The sequence below is a fragment of the Bidens hawaiensis genome, unplaced genomic scaffold (genome assembly GCF_021521415.1).
Source record: "Bidens hawaiensis isolate Kalapana, Puna unplaced genomic scaffold, B.hawaiensis_p1.1 tig00014709_1, whole genome shotgun sequence".
Classification (NCBI taxonomy): domain Eukaryota; kingdom Viridiplantae; phylum Streptophyta; class Magnoliopsida; order Asterales; family Asteraceae; genus Bidens; species Bidens hawaiensis.
In genome coordinates, this window is record NW_027492286.1 from 439,947 (window position 1) to 465,487 (window position 25,541).

The window sequence follows — 25,541 nt, forward strand, 5'->3', positions numbered from 1 at the left end:
GAGGCATGCCCTCCCAAAGTGGAGACGCGTGTTCGATTCCCACTTTAGCCGGTTTGAATGACATCTTGGTGAGGTCAGGGCTTAAATACTGGGTTCGAACCCGACATTAGGCGAGGGTTTACGGATTCCATCTCGTTCCTGGACGGACTGAGGTTTAAGGCTTTTCCCCCTTTTCTTTCTTCACGTTTAGCCCCAAACCCAAACCCTAATTTATTAAAACCTCAAAAATTTCGCATATTATTATTCAGAAGAAGTTGCAGAATGCAATATCTTATTCAGAGAAAACTAATCACCAATAAGTCTTCATTCAAATTAATCAATCAAGTGAGTGCCTTTTTCTAATCTCTTCAATTATTATAATTATTATTATTATTATTCTCCGTCTATTGAATTTATGATTGTATAGGTTATTATAATCAATGATTATTATTATTCAACTAGATGATGATTACTTACTGTTAGAATCTGCTCATACACATGCCACATTAGCAGCTGTAAATCAAATAAATAGTGTAATACCTTTAAAGATTGATTGCATGTGTTTGATAGTAATAGTACTTTCATTTGCAGGTTCTATGGAAACAATTTTATTCTTCAGGCAAGGTCTTTGATGCTGGACAGCCAACTCCAACTACTCATCCTCAGGTATCCTTGACTCCATAATATTATCTTTCTAGGTTAGAAACTGATGTAAACAATGTTGTAGAACTCGCTAGTCGGCCGGATTAATCAGATTGTAATTTTTATTTGTAATTTTCAGTTACACACACACATTGTTATAATGTTATATGTAAAATTTAGTTTTATATAAACAACACGCATTTTTATTATTTTATATATAATTTACAAAGGTTGGCCGGAATTTACAGAGTTTGCTCAGAAATTGTCCGGTGACGTGGTCCGACTAGACCCGACTAAGGACGATTTGACCGATTAGCTATAAATTAGTCGGTCACCGGACGACTATCGATTAATCGCCGACTGGTCCTGATTTTTCCAACATATGAAGATTTGTATGTTGGATGTCACTAGCCATTGGTGAAATAAGAAATAATGAAGATTTAAGAATTATAAAATTAGATTTTGAGATAAAGTATAATTGAAATCTTATAATTTAGTAAGTTTTAATAAAGAGTTAAAATGAATATTAGATATTTAGTTTAGTTATTTAAAATGATTATTGTTTAATAGGAGAGAGAGGTGGGAACTAAAAATCTTTATTTTACCAGAAGTCGAGATGTGGCAACCCAAGTTACTCATTTAGCATAATAAGAAGCTTAATTTTTATTTTTTGTTTTGAGTAAACTGCGGTTTTCGTCCCTGTGATTTGTCCAAATCTGCAGTTTTAATCCAATAGTTTCAATTTTGCGATTTTCGTCCTTGTGGTTTCATTTCACTTGCAATTAAACCCAACCACACTAACGCCGTTAAGTCTGATCGTTAAACCCCATTAGTGTGCCCCTCACGTGAGGGGCAATTTTGTCCTTTTCCCCCAAATACACCCCAGCCCTCCATTGTGGGGGCTTCCAAATTAGGGTTGAGGTTTAATTGGGGAAAAAAAGGACAAAACTGCCCCTCACGTGAGGGGCACGTTGATAGGTTTAATGAACATACTTAACGGGGTTAGTGAGGTTGGGTTTAATTGCAAGTGAAATGAAGCGACAGGGACGAAAATCGCAAATTTGAAACTATTGGACTAAAATTGCATATTTGACAAACCACATGGACGAAAACCGCAGTTCACTCTTTTAGTTTTTTTATTGAATGCCACATTTACTAGTGTTATATATTGTGTTCATGATTTTTGTTTTGTGTGATGATATTTGCAGTTGCTAAAAGAAGGTGAAATTACACCAGGAATCAGTTGTGATGAATACATATCAAGGAGGAAAAGGTTATTGGAATATCTTCCAGAACATAGTGTGGCTATTGTTGCATCCGCTCCTGTGAAGATGATGACTGATGTTGTTCCTTACACTTTTCGTCAAGATGCTGATTATCTTTATATAACTGGATGCCAACAGCCTGGTGGGATTGCTGTATTAGGTCATGATTTTGGTTTGTGCATGTTCATGCCTGAACCTTCCCCTTATGTATGCTACTATGCTTGAATCCTTGTGATATAATATTAATAAGTTGATATCAAAACTTAAAAATATATGGAATGCATTGTAGGATGTTACTTGGCAAGGACAGATTGCTGGAGTTGATGTTGCTACAGACGTGTTTAAGGCTAATCAGTCATTTCCTATTAGCCAATTACATAATGTCAGTATTGTACAATTTCTTTTCTTTCTATACTCAGCTATACACTTATACTTATTATTAGTTTATAGTTAAAGAGCATGCTATCATAAAGCCTTAGCAAAGTAAACTCTTTTCTCTTTCTTTCAGTTTTATTCTACATTCTCCTTTTGAAGATTGTACTAAATCGTTGTTTTAGTTGAGTGTTGATTAGTAAGCTAAAAAGTAGATTAGATTAAGGAAAAGAGATACAAACATTGGTCAGACTGGATGCTTTTATCAGTCGCTATTTACTCTTCGTTTATGCGTTTATACCTATATTGTTGAACGAGAGTACGGGATAATAACATGATCAAAGTTCAAAATTGAAGTTAATAGTCAAAATAAGTTATCACGAAATAGCATATTACTATCATCAGTATTATTTACTTTCAAAACTTTATTGCTTATGTATGTGTATATGCAATCATTTCATCACTTTTCTTTTATTTGATTGAAGGTCCTACCAAACATGATTAGAAATTGTTCAAAACTATATCATAATGTGAAGACCGCTATCCCAACTTATACAAACTTGGATGCATTTCAAAAAGCTGCCTATAATGGTAAAGTAGGTGATCTTTCTGTGTACACCCATGAAGCACGATGGGTAAAATCACCATCTGAACTTAATTTAATGAGAGAAGCTGCTTCTATTGGTTGCCAGGTATGCCAAAATTTCACAATTATATATTACTGTTTGCCTTTTTGGATATATTAGAGTCGGTTGAGCCAATATATTGTCACTAAATAAAAATAATTTCTTTGATAGGCTCTTTTACAAACTATGCTGCATTCAAAGATATCTCCTTACGAGAATATGTTATCAGCCAAAGTTGAATACGAGAGCAGAATGAGAGGTGCCCAAAGAATGGCGTAAGTGTATATATGTGCGTGTGCGTGTGCGTGTTTACGTTTCTTATTGTTATACAATATAGTAATATACTAATTATTGTTTCACAGGTTCAACCCTGTAGTTGGTGGTGGTCCTAACGGTAGTGTTATTCATTATTCACGAAACGACCAGAAAGTGAGCTTGATTTTGTTTATTTGATATTATATAATATAATTACTTGTATTTGAAATATTTATTTTTATTATTGACAGGTCAAAGATGGAGATCTAGTTTTGATGGATATTGGGTGCGAATTGCACGGCTACGTTAGTGATCTTACACGAACCTGGCCGCCATGTGGCAGATTTTCTGATGTTCATGTACGTGGCCATCTTTACACTTAACACTATTAGGAGGTAGAGTAGTTTTTATTTCATTTGTAGTTATTTCATTTTCATTTTTTATACTAATTTCATAATGATTTAATTTCAGAAAGAACTCTATGATTTAATTTTAGAAACCAACAAAGAATGTATTGAGCTTTGCAAACCTGGTACGAGCATACAACGCGTACACGATTACTCGGTATGAATTATATAGTTCTTTTTTCATTCTTTATTATTATTATTATTATTATTACTGTTACTGTTACTGTTACTGTTACTGTTATTATTACCGTCTAACCTGTTTGTTTGTGTAGGTTGACAAACTCTGTAGAGGACTGAAGGAGATTGGAATATTGAAAAATAACCGGATTCACGGCTACCACCAATTGAATCCAACTAGCATAGGTCATTTTTTTAAGTTATTAGGGATAATTTTAAAAATATATATATATATATATATATAATATAATATATAAAACGGTTTACTAGAAATTGTTTTATGATTTCAGAATTTGTTTGTGATACAGGTCATTATTTGGGAATGGACGTGCACGATTGTTCAAAGATCGGTTATGATCGCACTTTAAAGCCAGGTGTTGTAAGTGCTTTTTTAGTTTAATGATCTTTTTGACATACTAAATATAAAATCATTTTATTATTTATGCATCTGTTTGATTTTGATTGAGTGATTGACATCTGTTTGACCAAGCTTAATGTTCTTTGATTTTGATTGACATCTTTGACCAAGCTTGTTTGACTCTTATGAACAGGTGATAACAGTTGAACCAGGAGTATACATCCCACCTAATTTTGACTGTGCACCGAGGTAATTACTGATTTTCTGATTCCAAAGTAGAGTTATTAGAAATAAAATTCGGATGCTAATTTTATAAAACGATTGAATTGTTTTGATGCAGATATCAAGGCATTGGGATCAGGATTGAGGATGAAGTCCTGATTACAGAATCAGGTTACGAGGTATGAGGATAAAATTTTAGATACGGTGTTAATTGTGTTGGGTTGGCGCGTTGAATCGTTTAACCCAAACGCAACCCATATGCTTATTCATGTCAAAGTTATATAATCTAACCCATACACTTAAAATCGTGCATCCTGAACACGACTCGCTTAACCTAAGGGTGCTAAACTGGTCATGTTCACGGGCCCAACCCAAACCGAATATGAACCCAAACATGACTCGCTTAGCCAAAGTTTTTATGTTTTAGTTTTTTTTTCTCAAATCTCAGTACTTTAAAGTTGTATGTTTACAACAAAAAATAAAAATAAAAATGCGTAAAACAATTACATTTCAATTATAAAGTTATTTGTCAATTTTTGTTAAATCAGTTATGAAAAGATAATCAGTATTATTAAATTTTTGAGATACGATTACAACCAATTATATAGAGATACTAAATACACTTAAATACCCTATACAATATAGAACTTAATAATAATAAACTGAAACTATAGCCGACATAGTCTAATATTCCCCCGCAAGTTCAGGGCGGTTAGCAATCTGCAACTTGGACCGCAAAAACTCAAACTTTTGAGAAGACAAGGGCTTCGTAAAGATATCAGCTATTTGATCATTGGTTGAAATAAACTTGACATTGAGATGGCCTTGAGTAACCTGTTCACGAACAAAGTTGTAGTCAACCTCGATATGTTTAGTACGGGCATGAAACACCGGATTGGCGGTGAGATATGTGGCACCAAGATTGTCACACCAAAGTGTCGGTGCCTCGCTTTGTAAGCCAAGTTCACGAAGAAGAGACTTTAGCCAAATTAATTCTGCAACAGTATCAGCAATGGCCTTGTACTCTGATTCAGTTGAAGAGCGAGAAACTGTTTGCTGTTTGCGAGCTGACCAGGAGATAAGGTTTGAACCCAAGTATATAGCAAATCCCCCCGTGGAGCGACGATCGATTGGACAACCAGCCCAGTCAGAATCAGAGAAGGCCTGCACATTAGTGGTCCAGTGAGAATCAGAGAAGGCTTGTAGCCGATAGCCCGTGTTGTGACGAAACCAAAGACCCATATTCATAGTACCCTGTAAATAACGCAAGATGCGTTTGACAGCAGCCCGGTGATTTTCCGTTGGAGCATGCATGAACTGACACACCCGTTTGACTGCAAACGCAATATCAGGACGAGTAAGGGTCGCGTACTGAAGGGCGCCAACTGTTTGTCTATACCGAGAGGGATCGTCCAAGAGAGGACTATCATCAGGAAGTAAGACATGAGAGGTGTGCATAGGAGTGGAAATTGGTTTGCAGTCAGCCACGCCCGCCCGATGTAAAATAGCGCAAATATATTTTCGTTGGGAAAGAACCAAATCTGATTTCTTGTGAACAACCTCCACCCCGAGAAAATAATGTAGTTGCCCCAAATCTTTAAGAGCAAAAAGTGAATTGAGGCGGGTAATGAGCTTGTCAACCGTGTCTGGATTGTTACCGATAATGATGATGTCATCCACATAAACCAAGAGATAAACCAGTGAACCCGAAGAATGGAGAATGAACAACGATGGGTCAGTTTTGGACCCAAAGAACCCCAACTGATGAAGAGCACCAGACAGTTTGTTAAACCAGGCACGGGGAGCCTGTTTAAGGCCATATAAGGATTTGTGCAAAAAACAAATATGATCCGGTTTTGTAGGATCAACGAACCCCTGCGGTTGGCGCATATAGACGGTTTCCTCAAGATCACCATGCAGAAAAGCGGTCTGAATATCCAGTTGTCTCAGGGACCATTTGTTTGTAACAGCCAAGGACAATATGGTCCGAATTGTGGCGGGTTTGATTACAGGACTAAACGTCTCATGATAGTCCACGCCATGTTGATGAAAGCCTTTCGCAACCAATCTGGCTTTAAACCTGCTGATGTTACCATGTTCATCAGTTTTTAACCTGTAAACCCATTTACAATCAACAATATTAGCGTTAGGAACAGGAGGCACAAGAGTCCACGTGCCATTTTTGTGAAGCGCGTCCAATTCTTCGGACATAGCATGACGCCATTCAGCATATTTGTTGGCAATAGTAAAGCTGGTTGGTTCAATGGGTAAGGAGGAGGTGGTCTTGGCTAGGTAAGCGGCCGGGTTATACCGATCTGGTCGTTTAGGGTGTTGTCTGAGGTTGGGGGGTCTTGAACGAGCATCCATAGGGGGAGGGGCTGGTGGTTGTTGGGTAGCCGTGGGCGCAGGCTGGGCAGCCGAAGGATGGGCTGTTTGGGCAGCCGAGGGTTGGGCCGTGGGGGTAAGGTTAGCATGAGACGGGTGAGATGGTGAAGGTGGTGGAGATGGTTCGTTGGCTGGGGAAGAGGTCGGGGCTGGTGTGTTAGGTTCTGGTGAGAAACCGGGCGGTGGATTAGGAAAGATAGAGATGTACGGGGAGGATGTAGGTGGAGATGGGTTCGGCTTTGGTGAAGGTGTATACGGAAAGACATGTTCATTAAATCGAACATGCCGAGCAATGTAAATACGTTCAGTGGAAGGATCAAAACACCGATAGCCATGATGAGAAAGGCTATAGCCAAGAAAGACACAAGGAGTATAACGGAACTCGATTTTGTGACGGTTGTATGGGCGGAGATAAGGAAAACATTGTGAACCAAAAACTCTTAAAAAAGAGTAATCAGGTTTACGGTGAAAATCGTGTTCAAATGGAGATTTGTTTGAGGAGACACGTGAGGGAAGCCGATTGATTAGGTAAACGGCTGTCTCGAAGGCAAAGTGCCAGAAACGTTGGGGAAGACATGAATGAGCTAATAGAGAGAGACCCGTTTCAACAACGTGCCTATGTCGGCGTTCCACAATTCCGTTTTGCTCGCTGGTGTGTGGGCAAGAACGGCGATGGATGATGCCAAGGTTGCGACAAAGGTTGGTGAGGGAGCGGAATTCACCTCCCCAATCGGATTGGATGCATTTTAATTTAGTGTTAAATTGGCGTTCAGCCATGGTTATAAAGTTTGTTAATATAACATAAACATCCGATTTTTGAGTTAAGGGATAAAACGACATATATCGAGTACAATGATCAACACACAATAGGAAATACCGGTGACCATCAAGCGATGGTGGTGACGGACCCCAAACATTACAATAAACAAGATCCAAGATATTATAACTACGAAAATTAGAATCTGGTAAATGCAATTTAGTTGATTTTCCCATTTGACAAAAAGAACATAAAGTGTTTGATAATTTGTCCGAAACAGGTAAAGAACAATAAGAAACAATAGAATTAAAGACTTGAGCATGAGGATGTCCCAAACGTTGATGCCAAATATTCGAGGAAGCTTTGACAGCAGTGAAGGCAACCTTGGGCAGAGACTTGAGTTGCGGAAGGCGGATAGAGTACAAACCCTGTTCACTGGGGCCCGTGAGGAGGGTACTGCGTGTAGACTCGTCCTTCACAACAAAATGAGAAGAGTGAAATTCAAAGAATACATTATTGTCAAGACAAAATTTTTGCACAGATAAAAGGTTTTGTTTAAGTTCAGGAACATGAAGAATATCTGAAAGGTTAAAGGTTCTGTTTGAAGAGTGGAATTTAGATGAGCCAATGTGTAAAATGGGTATGGAATTACCATTGCCAACAAATAATGAATCATTACCATAGTATGCCTCAGAGTTGTCCAAGCTAGTTAAATCTGGAGTGGCATGATGGGTTGCACCCGTGTCGGGTTTCCAAGCACTTCCAGAAGAAGAAGCTCCATCCTAAAAGGCGGAAAAATTGGCCTGTGGAGCGGGCCTATTCTGCTGATTGGGCTGATTTGGGCATTGAGAAGGTAGATGCCCAATTCCACAACGATTGCAGTGACCATACATGGTGTTTTGAGTGGAGGCCCATAAAAATTGCTTGTTGCCACCATTGTCTCTAGGACGTGAGTTGAGAGAGCCACGTGAGTTGCCACGTGAGTTGCCCCGAGAGTGGCCACGGTTGTTCCGGTTACCGCGATTTGTGTTGTATGATCGAGATCCAAAATAGGCCTGGGGTTGTGGTGAAAGATTCGGATTCAGTTGGTGACCCAACTGAGAGGCCATCAACTGGATATTTTGGAGTTGTTGTAGTTGTTCAAGGGTTGGTTGAGATTTTAAGAGACCAGGAGCAGTGTAGGGCTGCTGTGAAGGAGTAGAGGCAGCAGCAAGAAGTGCCTGCGGATTGTTTTGCACAAGTTTGGTGACCACAAAATCATGGTCATTTAACAAGGCAAAGATTTCATGAAAGGCGACAGGTGGTTGACGACCCAGTAGCGTTCCTTTTAGACCGTTGTATTCTTCCCGTAGCCCTGCAAGAGTAAGCATAACAAGTTCTTTATCTTTTACCGGTTCTCCGATGTTGGCAAGGGCAGTTGCATATTCTTGTACCCTACAGAGGTAGTCAATAGGTTTCTCATCACCCTTCATAGTGATGCGTGGTAGTTGGCTATGGAGAGTAAATTCATGAGAAGCAGTGACTGGTGCATAAGCCCGTTCCAGAGATAACCAGACTTCACGAGATGTCTTGCCCTGAACATGCTGGTACGAGTCTTCAGATACAGTGGAGATGAGCAACGTGCGGATATTAGCATCATTGGAAATCCAGGGAGTATAACTAGGATTGTCTGTTGTTGCAGTTCCAACGGTGACCTTCTGTTCTGGACACGGAATTGTACCATCAACATAACCAAATAGATTATGTGATGTCAGGAAGGATTCGATCATCGACCTCCAGTAGCCATAGTTGGTAGGCTTTAGGGTAAAGGCGAATTTATGAGAGTTGTGGGTAGTCTTTTCTTGATTGGAGAAGGTTGTTATGGCTGCCATTGAAGATTATGTTGGCCGGAATTGCGTCGGCAGGAGGCAGTAGGGGCTGGGCGGCAGATTAAGCCGATTAGGGTTAGAGAAAAAAAAAGAGCTGAATTTGGCTGTGATACCAAATCAGTTATGAAAAGATAATCAGTATTATTAAATTAATGAGATAAGATTACAACCAATTATATAGAGATACTAAATACACTTAGATACCCTATACAATATAGAACTTAATAATAATAAACTGAAACTATAGCCGACATAGTCTAATACTGTTTTAAGTTTTAAATTTTGACATAAATTACCCAATCAATTTAATTTATAACATAAACACATTTAAAAAAAAAAATAATAAACGCGTTAAACGGATCAACATACACAGCCGCCGGATTTACATTAGCGCGGCTCGTTTAGCTACACCTGTTGGTGGGTTCGACTCGAAACTGGCCCGAACCCATTTTATCCGAACCCACGATTTTCATGTTTTGGTTCTTGTCATGTTAGAAATTCACACTGCTAGTTTAACCCATTCATCTAAAAGAGTCAAATGGTTGACGGGTTGTAATCAACTTTTAGACGTGTTAACTAACTGGGTTGTAATAAATGGATTATGCTAGTTGGCGGTTTGATAGGTTAAATAAACTGATTAAACAAGTCAACCCAAACATAATATATGATAACCCAAAACCTAATTATTTTTGTGGTGTTAGGACTTGCACCTATGGTTATGGTCAAAATTTAATCTCTATGGGAATATTTTGATTATTTCTATTTTGACATGTTTAATCTGTGATTGAAGGGCATTTTAGACATTTGATGAATGGCTATTTTAATATTTTCTTTTTTGGCAAATAGGTTCTTACAGGATCATTACCAAAAGAAACGAACCACATCGAAACCTTGTTGGACAACCACAGCTATGGAGTGGGAGCGGAGACTAGCAACATTTTTGCTTCGAATTTTTGAATTAAATTAGTGTTCCAGGCAGTCGTATACACCCTGCCTCGAATGTTTTGTTATTCATTTTTTATGTATCATTAGACAAGTAATTCTGTTACAACTTGAATAAGAAACAACACCTGTTACAGCACATTTTTATTTAAAGTTGATTATGAAGGCCTGCGTGACAGTCGTTTGTTTTGATGTTCGTTAATCTAGTCACTAAAATAACTAGAGTTTAAAGTTACATTACTAATTCAGATCGTCGAAAACTACATACGCAAGGACGAACAAAACCACAAATCACATAAGAGAAACTTTTCTTAGTGGGAAAGCGAAGACGAAAATTGTTCCTATTCAGGTCCTATACACATATAAAAGAACAAATATCATATTCCCTCAAATCATGCTTAAAATCATTCATTCTTCCAAGCATAAAGTGTTAAACAAAAACCCAAACTCTGCGACAAATCAACACTCGCACCGTCAACCAAACACGTTCGAAACATGAAAACCGCACTTCCGGTTATCGATCCAAACAACCAATCATGCACATCCCAGTAAACTTCCACATGAACTCCATCAACCAAAATCTTATCATTCCCTCTAAACTTCCAAACCAAATGCTTCACTTGCATCACAACCTTCCCATCTAACCGCACCACGAGCAGCGGATCATCAAGCCCGAACACATCACATTCAATCTCAACATCATGAACCCGACCATCATCCTTAAACTTCACTTTCGTCCCATAAACTTTCCCTCCAAAAACATGTTCCCGTTTCAATAAACACATCGAATCCGACAAACTTTTATTCACCTTCAACATTTCTTTCCTTAAGTCCCCAATCAACAACACCATATCCCCATTAAAAACCAGACCCACGAAGAAACTATGGACCGGTTCGGGGCTGGACCCGAATACGGCATCCGTGAGGTCCCAGTAGACGTCGAAAGTATCTAAATCGACATGAACGGACTTTGAACCTTTTCGTTTGGAGAACATGGAAGGTTTGATATGAACAACATGTTTAGGTGATGGATGTTTAAGTTCTATACTAAAACAATGACCCATAATATTCTTGGTCCAGTTGATGATGATTAAGCTAGATTGGCCTAGTAGTTTGCATTGGTAAACACATGTGACTAAGTTTTGAGTTGGTTTGGTTTTACTTACAGAAGTAATAGTGGATGAAGTGTAACATGATGAGTCTGCCACTTGAACTCCATTTTGGTTGAAACAAGATGGAAAAATAAAATCCTTCATTTGTTAAGAGGTTTAGAATAAACTCATAAGAGTTATTGATAAAGGATATATTTAATATTAATATGAGAAGAAGAAAATGTGAGAAAAGGGTATAAAGGGCAGGGAATCTAAGTATAGATTTAAATAATTTTGATTTTGAGGGAATTGAAATTAAGGAATTTGAGAAATAAAAAAATAATGAACTATTCGTGATTGGTTTGTTAAAGCGTGAACTAAACGAGCTGGAGTTTGAGCTAGAGATTTTATTGATAAAGCTTTGGTTACTAAGCTAGATCGAGTTAATGAGTCTGTTATTTATATAATGTTTATTAAACTATTATTATTATTATTATTATTAAGAAAATAAATCAAATAGTACATATTCTGTTACGTATGAAATTTATAATTACACATGTATAGGAAAAGAATAATTAAATAATTAAATAAATGATAAGTGAGGAAAAATCAAATCTGAAAACTACATACAAGTTCGAAAGCTCGAAACAAGTCAAGCATGAGCTTAGAGGAGCTAAGACTTACTATGGCATTAGTTTAGATACGTATAAATTAAATCTAAAAGAGAAAAAAAAAATTAAAACTCAAGTGAAGTCACTATGACTACTTTATAAAATTTAAAGTTGGTAAGTGAGAGTAACCAAGAAATCAAAGCCAAAAAGAAAACAATTCATCAATGTGAGTTTAGAAAACAAGTCATTATTAGCAAATTAAATTCCTAATATTATTTATATCATGTTTAGATAAAAAAGACAACCGAGTGGGGAGTGTGTGTTTCGTGTATGTCACGTCATGTAATTTATCATCAAGCTGCAGGCTGGTGGCGACTGCCAACCCACAAATTTGTTGTATGCCGGGACCAGCCCTTTTTATGGAATACAAGTGTACACGGTGAACTACACTATCAGCTTTGGAAGATTGCATATATTTATTCATTCATTTAATTATATTATACTCATTTTTCATGAGTTATACTTGGGAATCAAATATTAAGAATATAGAAAGAACATATACATAGGAAAAAATAAAAATAAAAATAAAAAGAAAAGAACAATTTTGAGCTATATATTTATATAGGAAACTTACAGATCATGTAATCTTAAACTATGTGTAGTGGTTTAACTAAAAAGTGAAAAAACACATTGTCATGTCACTGTAACGTATGCATCGGGATTCTCACTGACTTTTCAATAAAAAATGCATGATGGTTTAACTAACAACACAATTATTATTTAATAATTTTTTTGTTATAAAAGTATGAACAGATAATTCTGATTTGTTGGAAAGTTAACGGACCCCTCTCTAAGAGCCATGGAGCATGTTACCGCTTGAGCCCATAGGAGCTTTTTTTTTTTCCTTTGGCGCCCATGTGTAATGAGTTGGCTGAAGGTTGGGAACGTTTAAAGTGTGACGTGGCTTGGGGTGCCACAACCACAACACTTGGTCTTAGAGGTTGAGAGACCATTCACATCATCATGTCAAGCTTCCATCACACGAACCACCAATGTTCTTTTTTTTTCCCTACACAGTGACGGATTGCTACCGTTTCTCTCCCCCCTCTCAAAGGAGCTTCCTTCTTTTTCTACGAATGATCTGCGACCATAAACCACAAGAACTCACTTCTTGCTACGTCTGCAACGTCTTTCTCTCTTTCAAATCAGTCGTATGCGGTTCCGTGGATGCAAATGGTCTTACTAAGATTAATTTTAAAAGGGAAAAATATCAAGTTTTATTTATTTATAGAATTAGTTACAAAATGGCCTTGTTTAGACGTATTGTAACTTTAGTCTTCAAGTTTTAAAATTACAACTTAAACCAAACTGTTTGTCAAAACATAACACTGACCATCCCAGTAGTAGATGAGCGTTAACTTATTCCGTTAGGTGCATGTAAACAATCGTAATTAAGTGCTTGACATATTTTGTAAAACCCTCATACTTCACAGGAGAGATCATGTGATATGTAATCTATCTCAGGTTGTCACATATATATGGAATTACATATCATAGCCTCTCCCACTTCTAATAATAATGTTGTTATTATATGTATGTGATACTCTAAAGAAGCAAGTGTGACAGAAAAGGGTCTTTAGTTACTTATTTTGCCACATAATCAGAAAGGGCAAACACGACCACAACAATATCATTGAGCTATGTTTAATTCTTATTACCAAGTTAAACCGATACATATAGTTTGTTTATGACATATCAGTCGAGGTCCCAAGACTGATATCACACACATCCTGCAACAACACAACACCAAAGATCAAACCAAGTTTCAAACTCGAAGTTTAAACACCCAAAAAACATGATTTTGAAGTTCAAGATGCAAATTTTAGCAATTTTCCAATTAATACTCACAGAGAATTGATCATAAAGCTGAAGAGGCATGTTCAACTACTCCTGGTAACCATTCTTTAAAAAACGTCTGGCAGTCGGTATCCGCATGACTTAACGCCCCAAGGGGTGTGACAGTTATCTGAAACAAAACCACAAACACGATATTAATAACCTAACATTTTATATAAAAAAATCGGTTCCAAAAAGTAAGAAATGTGCTTACATATCCTTCTTTAAGGGCACAATAATCTGTTTCACCAGTTTCCACCTGCCCTCCTTTTACCTAAATGAATATTAAAATATATATAAAATTTAAATTATATAAAACGATAATATAAATTCAAATTTAAAAAAAAAAACCTCTCTAACGAACAAACGATTTTCTTGTGAAATATTAGCATTGGTGTCTGACACTACAGAATTCGGGCCATTTGTCATGGTTGATAACATATTACTAATAGTGTTTTTTCTTTGTGCTTCAGATGAAACTTGCTTCCAACCCATTCTAATGAGACTGCTTCCTTGTTTAGTCAGCTTATAACCCTATTATATATAAATAAAAACACGTGAAAATATTAATAAACTATTTGAATTCTTACAAAAACTATATGCAACTCACCTTATGTTGCGGAATATTTGTGGGCACATCCACATTCAGAAAACACTTGTTAGGATACGTTTTGTTCTTGATCTCAGTAGTAATGGCGGTTATTATAGGTAAACAAGCCTCAGCAGCCAATGTGAAGTCATTGATATTGCTTGTACCACCAACCCTGCAAATAATCTAATTTTATAGTATTTCCGCCAATTCAAGGATTATGTTTAAAAAGTCAAAGTGGTCAACATTGTGTATTGAGGTTTACATACCAATTATATGATAATGAGACCGAGGGTACGCCATAGAAAAAGGCTTCACGAGCACCCCCCACTGTTCCCGAGTAGACACTGTAATTCAACAAGTTAATATAGATAATAAATAAATAAGATAAGAAGGAAATTATATGACATCATAAATGGGCAGAAGTTACACATGTTTAATAAAAAGTTAAGGCATAAGTGTACAACTCCCATGTTTTCTGTTAATATAGTTTTAATTCAAACAGAGTTGATATTTTTGGTTTTATAATAAAAAAAGGAAAATGCATTTGGGCAAGATTAATTGCTTTTACAAATAAATCAGTTGAATAAAAATAGAGATTGTCTTTTACATGCCTTGTTCAATCATTTACATTTGTTTATGTTCGTCTCTTTACGTTCGTTCATTTACATTCGTTTATCTGTTTGACTGTTTACTTATGTTCGTTCTATTACCTTTAACTAAATGTTCATGCAACTTATTTATTAATATTAATTTAATATCAAATTAAATTACATACTCAAAGACCTTTATTATATATCTTTGATTCTTTGTTTACATTTTAAATGTTGGATTTATTGATCATGGTATTTTTAGACTTTAATTTGGAGATACATATAGTTTTAGTATGTATTCGTTCATGCTCGTTCATTTGTGTTCGTGATCCGCTCGTTTAATATTAACGAAAGAACATAAATGAACACAAACACATTTATTTTCTTCACAAATGAACATTCACAATAAAATACGTTTGTTTAAGCATTCGTGTTCGTTTGTTTGTTCAGTTAAAGTTAAACGAACGAACACGAACAATCCTTGTTTGTGTTCATTTAGATTGTTTAAAGGCATACTTTTACTAGGTTCAAAACCTAAAACTCAATGAAGTCAACTAGTCCATTTATTGTAATTGTAAAAACAGGAGGTTCATATAGGAACAAAGAGTTCATATAGCAAGGAAAACCGGAACTAACATGTGTAAACCACAGTTGCTGCCCATATTTATGCCACTTAATACCTGTTAAGAGTGAGTTGAAAGTTATAAATTTACAATTAATATAATATACATCAGATATTGAAACATTTTATATTATAAAATGAAGCTAAATAATATACCAGATCAGGAACAGAAGGAAATAATGCTTTTGAGATTCCCAGTGAAGTACAATCAGCTGGTGTTCCTGCAATGCATTACCAAATGAATACCCTGAAGAACACAATTAGTCCCTGTGCGTATAAAGTATAAATCCTAACCATTAACAGCGAAAGCCGTTGCTCCAGTAATTTCAGTTTGTTTCGCAGAGAGAGGATGACGCCAAGTGATTGAATGACTGACAGCTGATTTTTCCCTGAAATCATTAAACAATGGTAAACTAGGGCTTCAATTCACACGGGCATCAGTTCCAACTGATACCTATACCATCAGATGATAACTACAAGCTACTTAGTCGTGTCCAACGAGCCGAGCTCCTTGATCTCAGATCGATAATAAGATTTCCTAGTGCCTAAGGCTGTGGAGCTACTTAGTCGTGTCCAACGAGCCGAGCTGCTTGCGAGCTACTCGAGCTTGGATCGATGAAAAGCTTGAAACGAGCTGAGCCCGAGCCTCAAATAAAGCTTGTTTAGTTATCAAGCTCGAGCCTTGTGCGTTTTAAATTTTACCACTTTTGGACTAATTTCACACTGCACAACTAAGCTCGAGCCAAGATTTGACTCGTTTAAGACTTTTCACAAAATATAATTAAAAGAAATGTATATAAATTAATTAATAAATAATAAACAAGCCAAACCCTATCTTGAAAAAACAATTCACGAGCTTTAGAAAAAGAGCTCGAGCGAGCCGAGCTCTAGCTCTCGTAAGTTAAAACGAGCCGAGCCCGAGCCTCAAATAAAAATCGTTTAGTTATCAAGCTCGAGCCTTGTGCATTTTAAATTTGACCACTTTTGGACTTTAATGTAATAATTTCACAACTAAGCTTGAGCCGAGATTTGGCTCGTTTAAGATTTTTCTCAAAATATATAAAAATAATTAAAGGAAATGTATATAAATTAATTAATAAATAATAAACAAGCCAAACCCTATCTTGAAAAAACAATTCACGAGCTTTAGAAAAAAAAATTCTCGAAACGAGCCGAGCTCTAGCTCTCGTAAGTTAAAACAAGCCAAGCAGCACGTTTCTCGGGATATATAATAAAAATTAAAAACATATATAAATTAACTAATAATAAATAATAGATGAGCTGAGCCAAAGCTTTAAAAAAAAACTCCTATGCAAAGCTGAGCCCAGGCTCGACTCGTTTACACCCCTACTTTTACGCGCCATGCATAGTAATATTATATAACCCAGGATTTATGAATGTCGTTTTTAAAAATGAAATAAAATTAGGGCAAAATAAAAAAAATGATAATTAGAAGGGTTTCAATTGACAGCAGCAGGGCTTATGTTTGTTCAAATAATAATAATAATAATAAAAGGAATTGATTATAAAAGTAAGTAAAAGAAGAACGTACGAATCAGGGGCACAGACCCAAACTTGGAATTGATTGGTGGAGACGAGTGTACGGACTAGGGCCTGCAGTCCCGGAGCCTCAATTCCGTCGTCGTTTGTAATCATGATCGTCGGCACCTCTTCACCATTCTTACCACCTTCCATTTATTAATTCTGGAAGGTTTTAATCGGAACTCGGAAGGAATCAGCGATGGAGATTGGAACTGCAACTGAATATTATTATTATTATTATTGGAATGGAATCATCAAATATAGATATGGGAGGATCGTGTATGGGTGAACAATACAATAATACAGTAATAATAATTATTATTATGAAACTAACTATTGGTAGTCAATCCAAAACAACTACATTATTATTATTAGTTATATATATTTTAATTTTTTATTTAGAGTATTAAAAAATAAAAACATGTCATTCTCATTTTAGTGGAGTGGTAAAATTGTTTACGTATGAATTTGATGGTTAATGGTTTAATCTTCTTCATAGTGTTTAATAGAGATGGGGATACAAACGGTTAACCGAAAACTAACCCATTTTCATATAAACTGGTTTTAAGCAGCTGTAACACATCGGGTTAGGGCCGGTTTGGAGTGTTTTTAGCTCTAACCAGTTTGAATTCGATTGTTTGGAACAGGTTTGATAAAAAAAACCAGTTTACCTATGTGTTAGTATTAGCATAGTGCCAGAATCCATTTAAGGCTTATCTATTGCCTTAAATATCCATTTAACTATTTAAGCTTATCCATTTAACGCACAAAATTAACTATTAGGTTATATATAGTGGATGAGCTTTGAAATGGGGCAACCTGTGACATGTGACGCCTAATTAGTAAATTGTGTTTTTTTGTTTTGTTTAGGAGAGTGTGTGTGTGTGTGTGTGTGTGTGTGTCATGTATATATATGATACACACAAAAGAATATAATAATAATAATATTCTTCAAACCTCGCCGACGACAAAAACACCCCCTCTGTCACCCGGAGGGGAGGGGGTGTTTCTCCCTCCGTATTGCCCAAATTCGCTCCATTTTCTCGCCCATTACACACAGTCTTAGTGGTATACTTGTCCATTGTCTTAAATATCCATTTAAGGCTCATCAATTAGTGGTAGATCGGTTTAAATTCTCAACTTTCAAAATTTCAAACGGTGGGAGTAAGACTACTATTACACATTTGCACATATGGTAATCAGTTTACATATTAAATATACAGCTATATAACCAATTTAATGTTGCATAACAAGTTTGTGCTTTTCTTAGTTCAAACCTACAAACCGGTTCAATTAAAACTGTTTTGGAACCGAACCCAACCGGTTACGCTAGTTTCGACTTTCGAGTTCTAGAGTTTCTAACCATTTCAGGTTTTTACTGGTTTGGACCAAAACCAGTTTTAACTGCTTTAACCGGAAACCGGTTCGGTTCAACCCAAAACCGGTTTAGGTTAAAAAACCGATTTGTATACCTATTGTGTTCAGTATATTTAGCTTTTAAAAAATACAAATCTAATCAATCTCATAACAAAAGATATTTACAACATTATATTAAGCGGATTAAAAAATCGGTGTTTTTTTTATATAAAGAAATTATAATGTACTGTGGAAAACACATGTATGTGTATAGTCAGTCAGTGAGCACAACTTAATTATCTTTATTCTCGATTTGGCTAATGAATAAATACTTTTATTACAACCTTATATTTTTAATTTTATTGAGTTTCTTTTAAACATGTACGAGATGAGGACCTAGGAATGAACGATGAAGGAGGATGGCATATTTAGGGTTTAAAAAGATGAGTGAATGAGAAGATCGGGGGGAACCTTTGCATTATACCATTTGGTGAAACTTTAAGATAAGTCCGGCATAATCTTTGTGAGGCTTACAATTGTGTAAATAAAGAGAATATAAGACATCAAAAGAGATAAGTAGGGTTTACAAAATCAAAGGACGAGGAGAGAGATGTTATGGCTATAGAGTTATTCGGGTCCAAACCGGGTTAAATCAATGAGAGCTCAACATTTAAAAATCAAGCAGTATGGTGGCTTCATAGAGGATGGGAAACGATTAGAGCATAACACGTAAAATTTTAGAGGTTCCGTTCATATATATTATAGATATAGATATAAATATAAATATAGACATAGACATAGATAATAATAATAATAATAATAATAATAATAATAATAATAATTTGTAGGTTATACATTATAGTTAAAAGAAAAAAGGAATAATAAAATAATTATTCTTACAAACCGGGATTTGTTTGTATTCTATTCATAAAAATATATTTTTTTCTTTAATAACTATGTATTAATTAATAATATATCTTATTTATTTAAATTTATACTAAATCATGAAAATAATTAATTTTTATTAAATAGCATTACAAGTTATTTGAATAATATCAATTATATATTAAATAAAATAGAAAAGTAAAACTTGTTATTTTGAATGAAACCTGATTTACAGGCATGGTCGCTATTAATTGCAAAAAAAATCATTAATTCTTTTACCTTTTTAAACAAATTATTTGTTTGGCTGAAAACAAATACGTTTCTTTCAAGAGCATTTATGTTCTGATGACAATCTTCATGTAATATGAGTAATAAATATATGCCATCCTCCTGGTTATAAAAACCCCGGATGGAATCGATTTTAATCCATAGAAGTCCATCAAATGGCAAAGGACGCACCTATTTTTCTATTAGTAATCACCACATGTTCGTTGATTGCTCATTTTATTCTACTTGTAGCTCATCAAAGACACCGTAAAAATACCCCCAATCAGAAACAATCAAGCCGAGCTCACTCTTGTCAAAAGCGATCAACTCCACCGCTCCACCCTCTAGTAAGACAATAACTTTATTTAAAGTTCTATATCCGATTTAGATTTATGTAACTTTTATGCTTAAGGAATTTTCATGTTCATGCAGAAGAGGAGTTAATTGAATACGTGGCAGAGAGTCACAAATCAAGAAACAGAGAAGAGAAAAGCCGTGAAAACAAAACTTGCACGATACAAAGAATTGTGCAAGCACTTTGCTGACCGAGTGTCTGAGTTGGAGGCGGTTGAGAAAGGAATCTTTAAAGAATAAGTTGAATTGAGTTTTAATCCCCCTTGCCACTTACAATTTGATGGGATGTGTCGTCTCTACAAAAATCGGATGGCAAAGGTAGTGTTGCTACCATGCGGTCTTTGATTCTGCTTTGTAAGGCCCCGTTACCGGTGCCTCACATTTGGACGTTGGATTTACTCATAAACGCAATTCTAAATATCAGAGTTAATTAAAACTTTACGCGGAATATAAAACTTCAATCATAAAACATTACATAACTTTCAAATCTTGTCTTATCAAACATTCATAGTCATTTAAAACGAAACATAGTCTTTAAAACAGTATAACATTCCCTTGAGACGCCAATGTCTTCAATTTGATGCCATGTGTCCTCATCAAGCGAACTGCCTCAACCTACTCACTTGCGTGCATACTAAAAGTCAGCTACGCTGAGTGAGTTCTTGTTAATCACACATTATACAATACATACACTTACCTTCAATTATGCATCCGAAGGTACATAATAATTACTTTACTAATTTACCTTTATTACATAAGTCATACATATGTTCGTACTTTAGTACTTTTATACTATATAAATTACTGTCCCTTTCTATCTCATATATTATTAGGGTCTGGTCCCTCTTTCCTTTGTCTATCTCAAATATTATTAGGGTCTGATCCATTTCTTGTCTATCTCAGATATTATTAGGGTCTGGTCCATTTTACTTCTCTATCTCAGATATTATTAGGGTCTGGTCTCTTCTATCTCAGATATTATTAGGGTCTGGTCCCTCTTTCTTCATCTCCGTACATACGGTCTTTACATACCCATAACATACATACTTTCTTTAATCGTTCATACATACTTATATATTGTACATATATCTATCATACACATTCATCTATCATAAACATACCTCCCTTTTTAGCATGTGCAATATCCGAAGATCGTTCACATACCGACAAGCTTTCATTCACATTTAAGATATACATACATAACATATAAACCATATAAGGCATACACTTACCAGTTAAGGTAAGTATATTAACTATCACATCGAGTATGCACACAGCCCCGAAAACATAACAAGGAAATGGGGCTAGAAACTCACCTGAATGCGGTTACGTTCACCGTTTATGGTAATCCCTTTCTTGAGCTGTGCACGACTAACTGTATAACAATTACACGTATCAATTAACTATTACTACTCGTATCGTATTTCTATCTTTATATAACCCACAACGAACGGGGGTCCGGAGGCAGCGGGGTTCTAGGGGAGGCAACCCCTAGCGGGGTCCAAGGGGTAGAGCCCCTAGCTGGGGTTAAGCTGCCAGGTCAGCTTGGAAAAATTTAATTTTCATTAACTGTCTTAACGCATTTTCCCTTAGGATTTTAAGTTATTATTTTATTCGCCTACTCATTCGTTAGCCCGAGTCGTGGTCTATTACTGGATTACTTTTATTTAGAATTTTAAGCGGATTTAACGTTCAGCGAAGTTAGCTTGGCGAACTTATTATCAGCGAAGTTAACAGTATGCGAACTTGGTAGCAGGCGAACTTGAATGAGGCGAACTTATAGTGGCGAACTTATCGTTAAGCGGAGTTCACAGTAGGAGAACTTGCTGTGCTTAGCGAATTTATCCAGCCGCAACTACGGCTCATCCCAAAACCTTAGATAATCAGTCCGCTTTCAATGTGTAATATATTGATAAGATGTTAATAATTCTCGCAAACATTCCCTTAGCCATTTTTGGATAAAACAAGACCCGAAAGTGCGTAAAGTTTGGACCTTTAGATTAAAACGTTCAATACTAGGTTTAAGAGTTTATTTTTAAACGAGCCATAGCAGCCGTAAGTTCGTTAAGTTCGTCTCTAACATCAAGTTTACAACTTTACGTTCCATTTACACTCGATCTAACCTCGTTCTAAGTTTCAAGGTTAAACGTTAATAAAAACGTAAACTTTAAGGTAAAAGGCATACCTTTAATGCTCGTTTGGATCTCGTTTAACTTGGTTATGAACTCTCAATCTTGTATATAGCTCGTGTACTAACGATCTAATCCCGAATAGCGTTCGCTTGGACTCGGATCTCGCTCTCTCTCTCGGAGGCCGTATATGGTGTGGTGTATGTGTGTGTTTTTGAGTGTGAGGCAATTATGGAAAGATGGAATGAGGATTAGGATTTTAGGGTGGTTTAAGGGGATATTTATATCCCTTAAAGCCATGGACCTAAGGCCCATTCCCTTTAATCCATCTTAATAGTCCAAGTCTATGATCTTTATTAATACTAATTAATTATTTAGGCCCAATAACTAAACGCGACTTTCTTTTATTAAATACGAAAATTTTAGGATGTTACATGCTTAGACTGTGATAATGGAAGTGATGCTTGCGTGATTTTTCATACCCCACAAAACCATTAGCATCAAGGTCAATGAGATCCAAGAAAAATTTATGTTTTTTTTTTCAATAATAAAATCAATGTTTCAAGATATGAAATTGCATGCTCGATGATGTAATCTTGATTTTAATTAAGTTACTTTTGTGTTATAATTTTCAAATTTGTTTTAAGAATGAAATATACTTGTATGGTTTTCTGGAAGCCACCGTAAAAATGTCCCCAATTAGAAACACCCAAGCCAACAAGGAAATCACTTCGGCTGAAAGCGATCAACTCCACCCTTTGGTAACACAACTTTATTTGAAGTTCTATATCTAGTTTAGATTCCTACAGTTTTTATAATTAAGAAATTTTCGTGTTCATGTAGAAGACGAATCAATTTATTATTGGCACAGAGTTGCATATCAAGAGGTAGAGAAGACAAAAGTCGTGGAAACAAAACTTGAACAATACAAAACTGTCACACCCCCTTCTAGGGCCTAGGAGTGCGACCCATAAGTTGGTATCGTGTTTGTAAATAAATCAGAGTTGCGTTAGTTTGCGGAAGACTTATAAAACTTTAAGGATCAAATGTGTAACATTTATATATATTCAAAAGACGGAATCATAAGACATCCGTTTAAGTTGCTATTCAAAAGATTACTTGTTTTATATTTACAAAACCACCATATTTAATTTATACAAAATGAATCCGAGCCATCGGATATTAGTACTTCGCCATTTCCAAGCTCTAGCTTTGTTCACCTGCAAAATGTAATAAAATACGTCAGCAACGAATGCTGGTGAACACGCTGACGCAAAAATATTTCTTTTTTTTTACTTTATTACCCCTCGAGACTACGCCTGCCTCGGCCCAACGTGGCTTAGGAATAACAAAGTCAAATAACACATTATAAATATGAGCCTCTACGCTAGGTCACCTCAGCAAACACCGCAGCGTTCGACTTAGTTAAGTACCCGTAAATATACACAACGGTCGTACTCCCTGCAGGAGAGCATCCTACGACCAAGGGTGGTGCGATCATGCCCATACATCGCATAGTACCACCTATGTAAGGATCCAGACATACGTATACCACAGCCTGAGGGCTAGGTTTATACCCTTTATTTATAATGGTTTTAGGAACACATAGTTCCTTGTAAACAATTTCAAATAACATGTTTGACTTATTTTTAAATAAGTAAAAGTTTGGGGGCGTATTCACCTTGTCTCTTTAGGATCGGCTTCACTCACCGTCCAAGGGTCCTTCCCTTTCTTTATCTCGCACCTATAGTACGAGTATAAATATTTGTTAGTCGGATACACGATCCGGCTTAAGACCTTTAGTCTTATATCTCAATCCTCAATTGAACCTTTAGTTCAATTCTTATTTACTTGAAAACCTTTAGTTTATAAGTAAGTTATAAACCTTTAGTTTATAATAAAAACCCGACGTTTCTTCTTCTCCAAGAAACGTAATCTTTTTCTTTTATTATTTAAGAATACTCTTTATTCATTAAATAATATTTTCATAACAAAAAACATATACATATATACTTATACACATATATATGTTATTACAATATTCAATATTCATTCTTTTATTCATATCTTTGTTATGTTATCTTTCTTTTCTTTTATCGAGGTATCGAGTATATCCTCGACTTAAGGCTTAAGCCTTGAATATAATATTAAATTATATTGAATTCATTATTACGCCTAACCTTAATGGTGTATAGAAACTCTAGGGACACGAGCAGCACTCCAACGCCACTTTAATCTTCTCGACACGCAAATCGAGGAATGCCAAATCTTCAACACTCGTTGACACGACTTTCGAGACTCCTTGCCATTAACAACACCTTCTTGGTATGTGGGTGGAGGGTGGCCCAACTTCGAGGAAACGTCGTTACACAATCGAGGGATTGGGGCACGCTTAACGAGGTATTATGGCAGTCACAGAGCATACGTTACAGATCTGGCGAAGGCGGAACAGGAACCTCTTTATGGCTTTGATACCATAAAAGGGGGGAGTGTATGGCTGATCTTCAGCAAGACTAGTAAGAACCTCAAACACAAGGCGGAGCTCAGCTTGGAAATCTTTTGATTAAAATAACTATTACAGTCTGTAAATGAACCGAACGTTCAACGAGTTGTTTGTGAATTGTTCGACGGGAAGTTCGTTTATGTTCGTTTATATAATAAATGAATGAACACGAACAAAAATTTTGTGTTCGTTTAAAAATTTGTGTTTGTTTAATCAATGGAATATTTGTTTTTATTAATTCCAACTATCATCTTTTGATCTCAGCCGGTCCCAACTAATGAATTGACTGCTGATGGTCCATCTTTTAACGTATTTGTTCCAAACAGTCCGCAATTAACAAAATCCTAACGTCATTACTTGCAGGTTGTCAGAACAACGTTTTTGCCGGAAAAGTCACATATTTTGTCGGAAAACTCCATAAGTTTGGGTCGGTCCCAGTAGTTGTGTAATGTGTTAAATGTTTAATTGAACTGATGTTAAATTGGCACCCATCTTTGCAGTGCATGGTCCGTTTATATTTGTTTGTGCTCATTTACATTTGTTTTTATATATTCACTTATGTTTGTTTATATATGTTCAATTATGTTCGTTTTTGTTCGTGAACTTTTCGTTTAGATTTTAAACAAACAACCATAAATGAACACGTTTATTTTTTAATTAAACGAACATAAACACAAAATATTTGTTTGATTAAGTGTTCGTGTTCATTTAAAGTTAAATAAATGAACACGAACATTCCCATCTTCATATTCGTTCAGTTCGTTTACAGGCTAAAATTTACAATATGTCTTTGATGTTAATCCAATTATTGGTTAAGTGAAATTGTGTGTGCAAAATTTGAGGCAAAC

At 35.8% G+C, this 25,541-nt stretch overlaps 3 protein-coding genes across 4 annotated transcripts; 1 reads left to right on the forward strand and 2 right to left on the reverse strand.

Moving 5' to 3' along the window:
• Positions 1 to 245: 245 nt before the first annotated feature.
• LOC143547290 (intermediate cleaving peptidase 55, mitochondrial-like) lies at positions 246 to 10,341 on the forward strand. The gene is made up of 14 exons (XM_077038751.1): positions 246 to 324; positions 571 to 645; positions 1,830 to 2,093; positions 2,176 to 2,268; positions 2,744 to 2,950; positions 3,056 to 3,159; positions 3,247 to 3,313; positions 3,391 to 3,498; positions 3,611 to 3,703; positions 3,819 to 3,909; positions 4,032 to 4,102; positions 4,275 to 4,330; positions 4,422 to 4,482; positions 10,160 to 10,341. Exons 1-14 carry the CDS (start codon positions 262 to 264, stop codon positions 10,268 to 10,270), a joined length of 1,464 nt encoding a protein of 487 aa, XP_076894866.1. The 5' UTR covers positions 246 to 261; the 3' UTR covers positions 10,271 to 10,341.
• A 318-nt stretch (positions 10,342 to 10,659) lies between these two features.
• On the reverse strand, positions 10,660 to 11,319 carry LOC143547298 (uncharacterized). Its single transcript, XM_077038756.1, has one exon. The coding sequence runs from the start codon at positions 11,317 to 11,319 to the stop codon at positions 10,660 to 10,662; it is 660 nt and encodes a 219-aa protein (XP_076894871.1).
• Positions 11,320 to 13,570: 2,251 nt separating this feature from the next.
• LOC143547312 (uncharacterized) lies at positions 13,571 to 17,361 on the reverse strand. Of its 2 annotated transcripts, XM_077038768.1 has the most exons (10): positions 17,210 to 17,361; positions 15,952 to 16,046; positions 15,814 to 15,878; positions 15,672 to 15,715; positions 14,712 to 14,789; positions 14,464 to 14,617; positions 14,205 to 14,387; positions 14,068 to 14,127; positions 13,866 to 13,983; positions 13,571 to 13,747 (listed from the first exon to the last, which is right to left on the reverse strand). In XM_077038768.1, exons 1-9 carry the CDS (start codon positions 17,350 to 17,352, stop codon positions 13,876 to 13,878), a joined length of 930 nt encoding a protein of 309 aa, XP_076894883.1. In that variant the 5' UTR covers positions 17,353 to 17,361; the 3' UTR covers positions 13,571 to 13,747; positions 13,866 to 13,875. The 2 variants fall into 2 exon arrangements, with proteins under 2 accessions (XP_076894883.1, XP_076894882.1); XM_077038767.1 differs by lacking the exon at positions 13,571 to 13,747 and having other exon boundaries at positions 13,760 to 13,983.
• Positions 17,362 to 25,541: the final 8,180 nt, after the last annotated feature.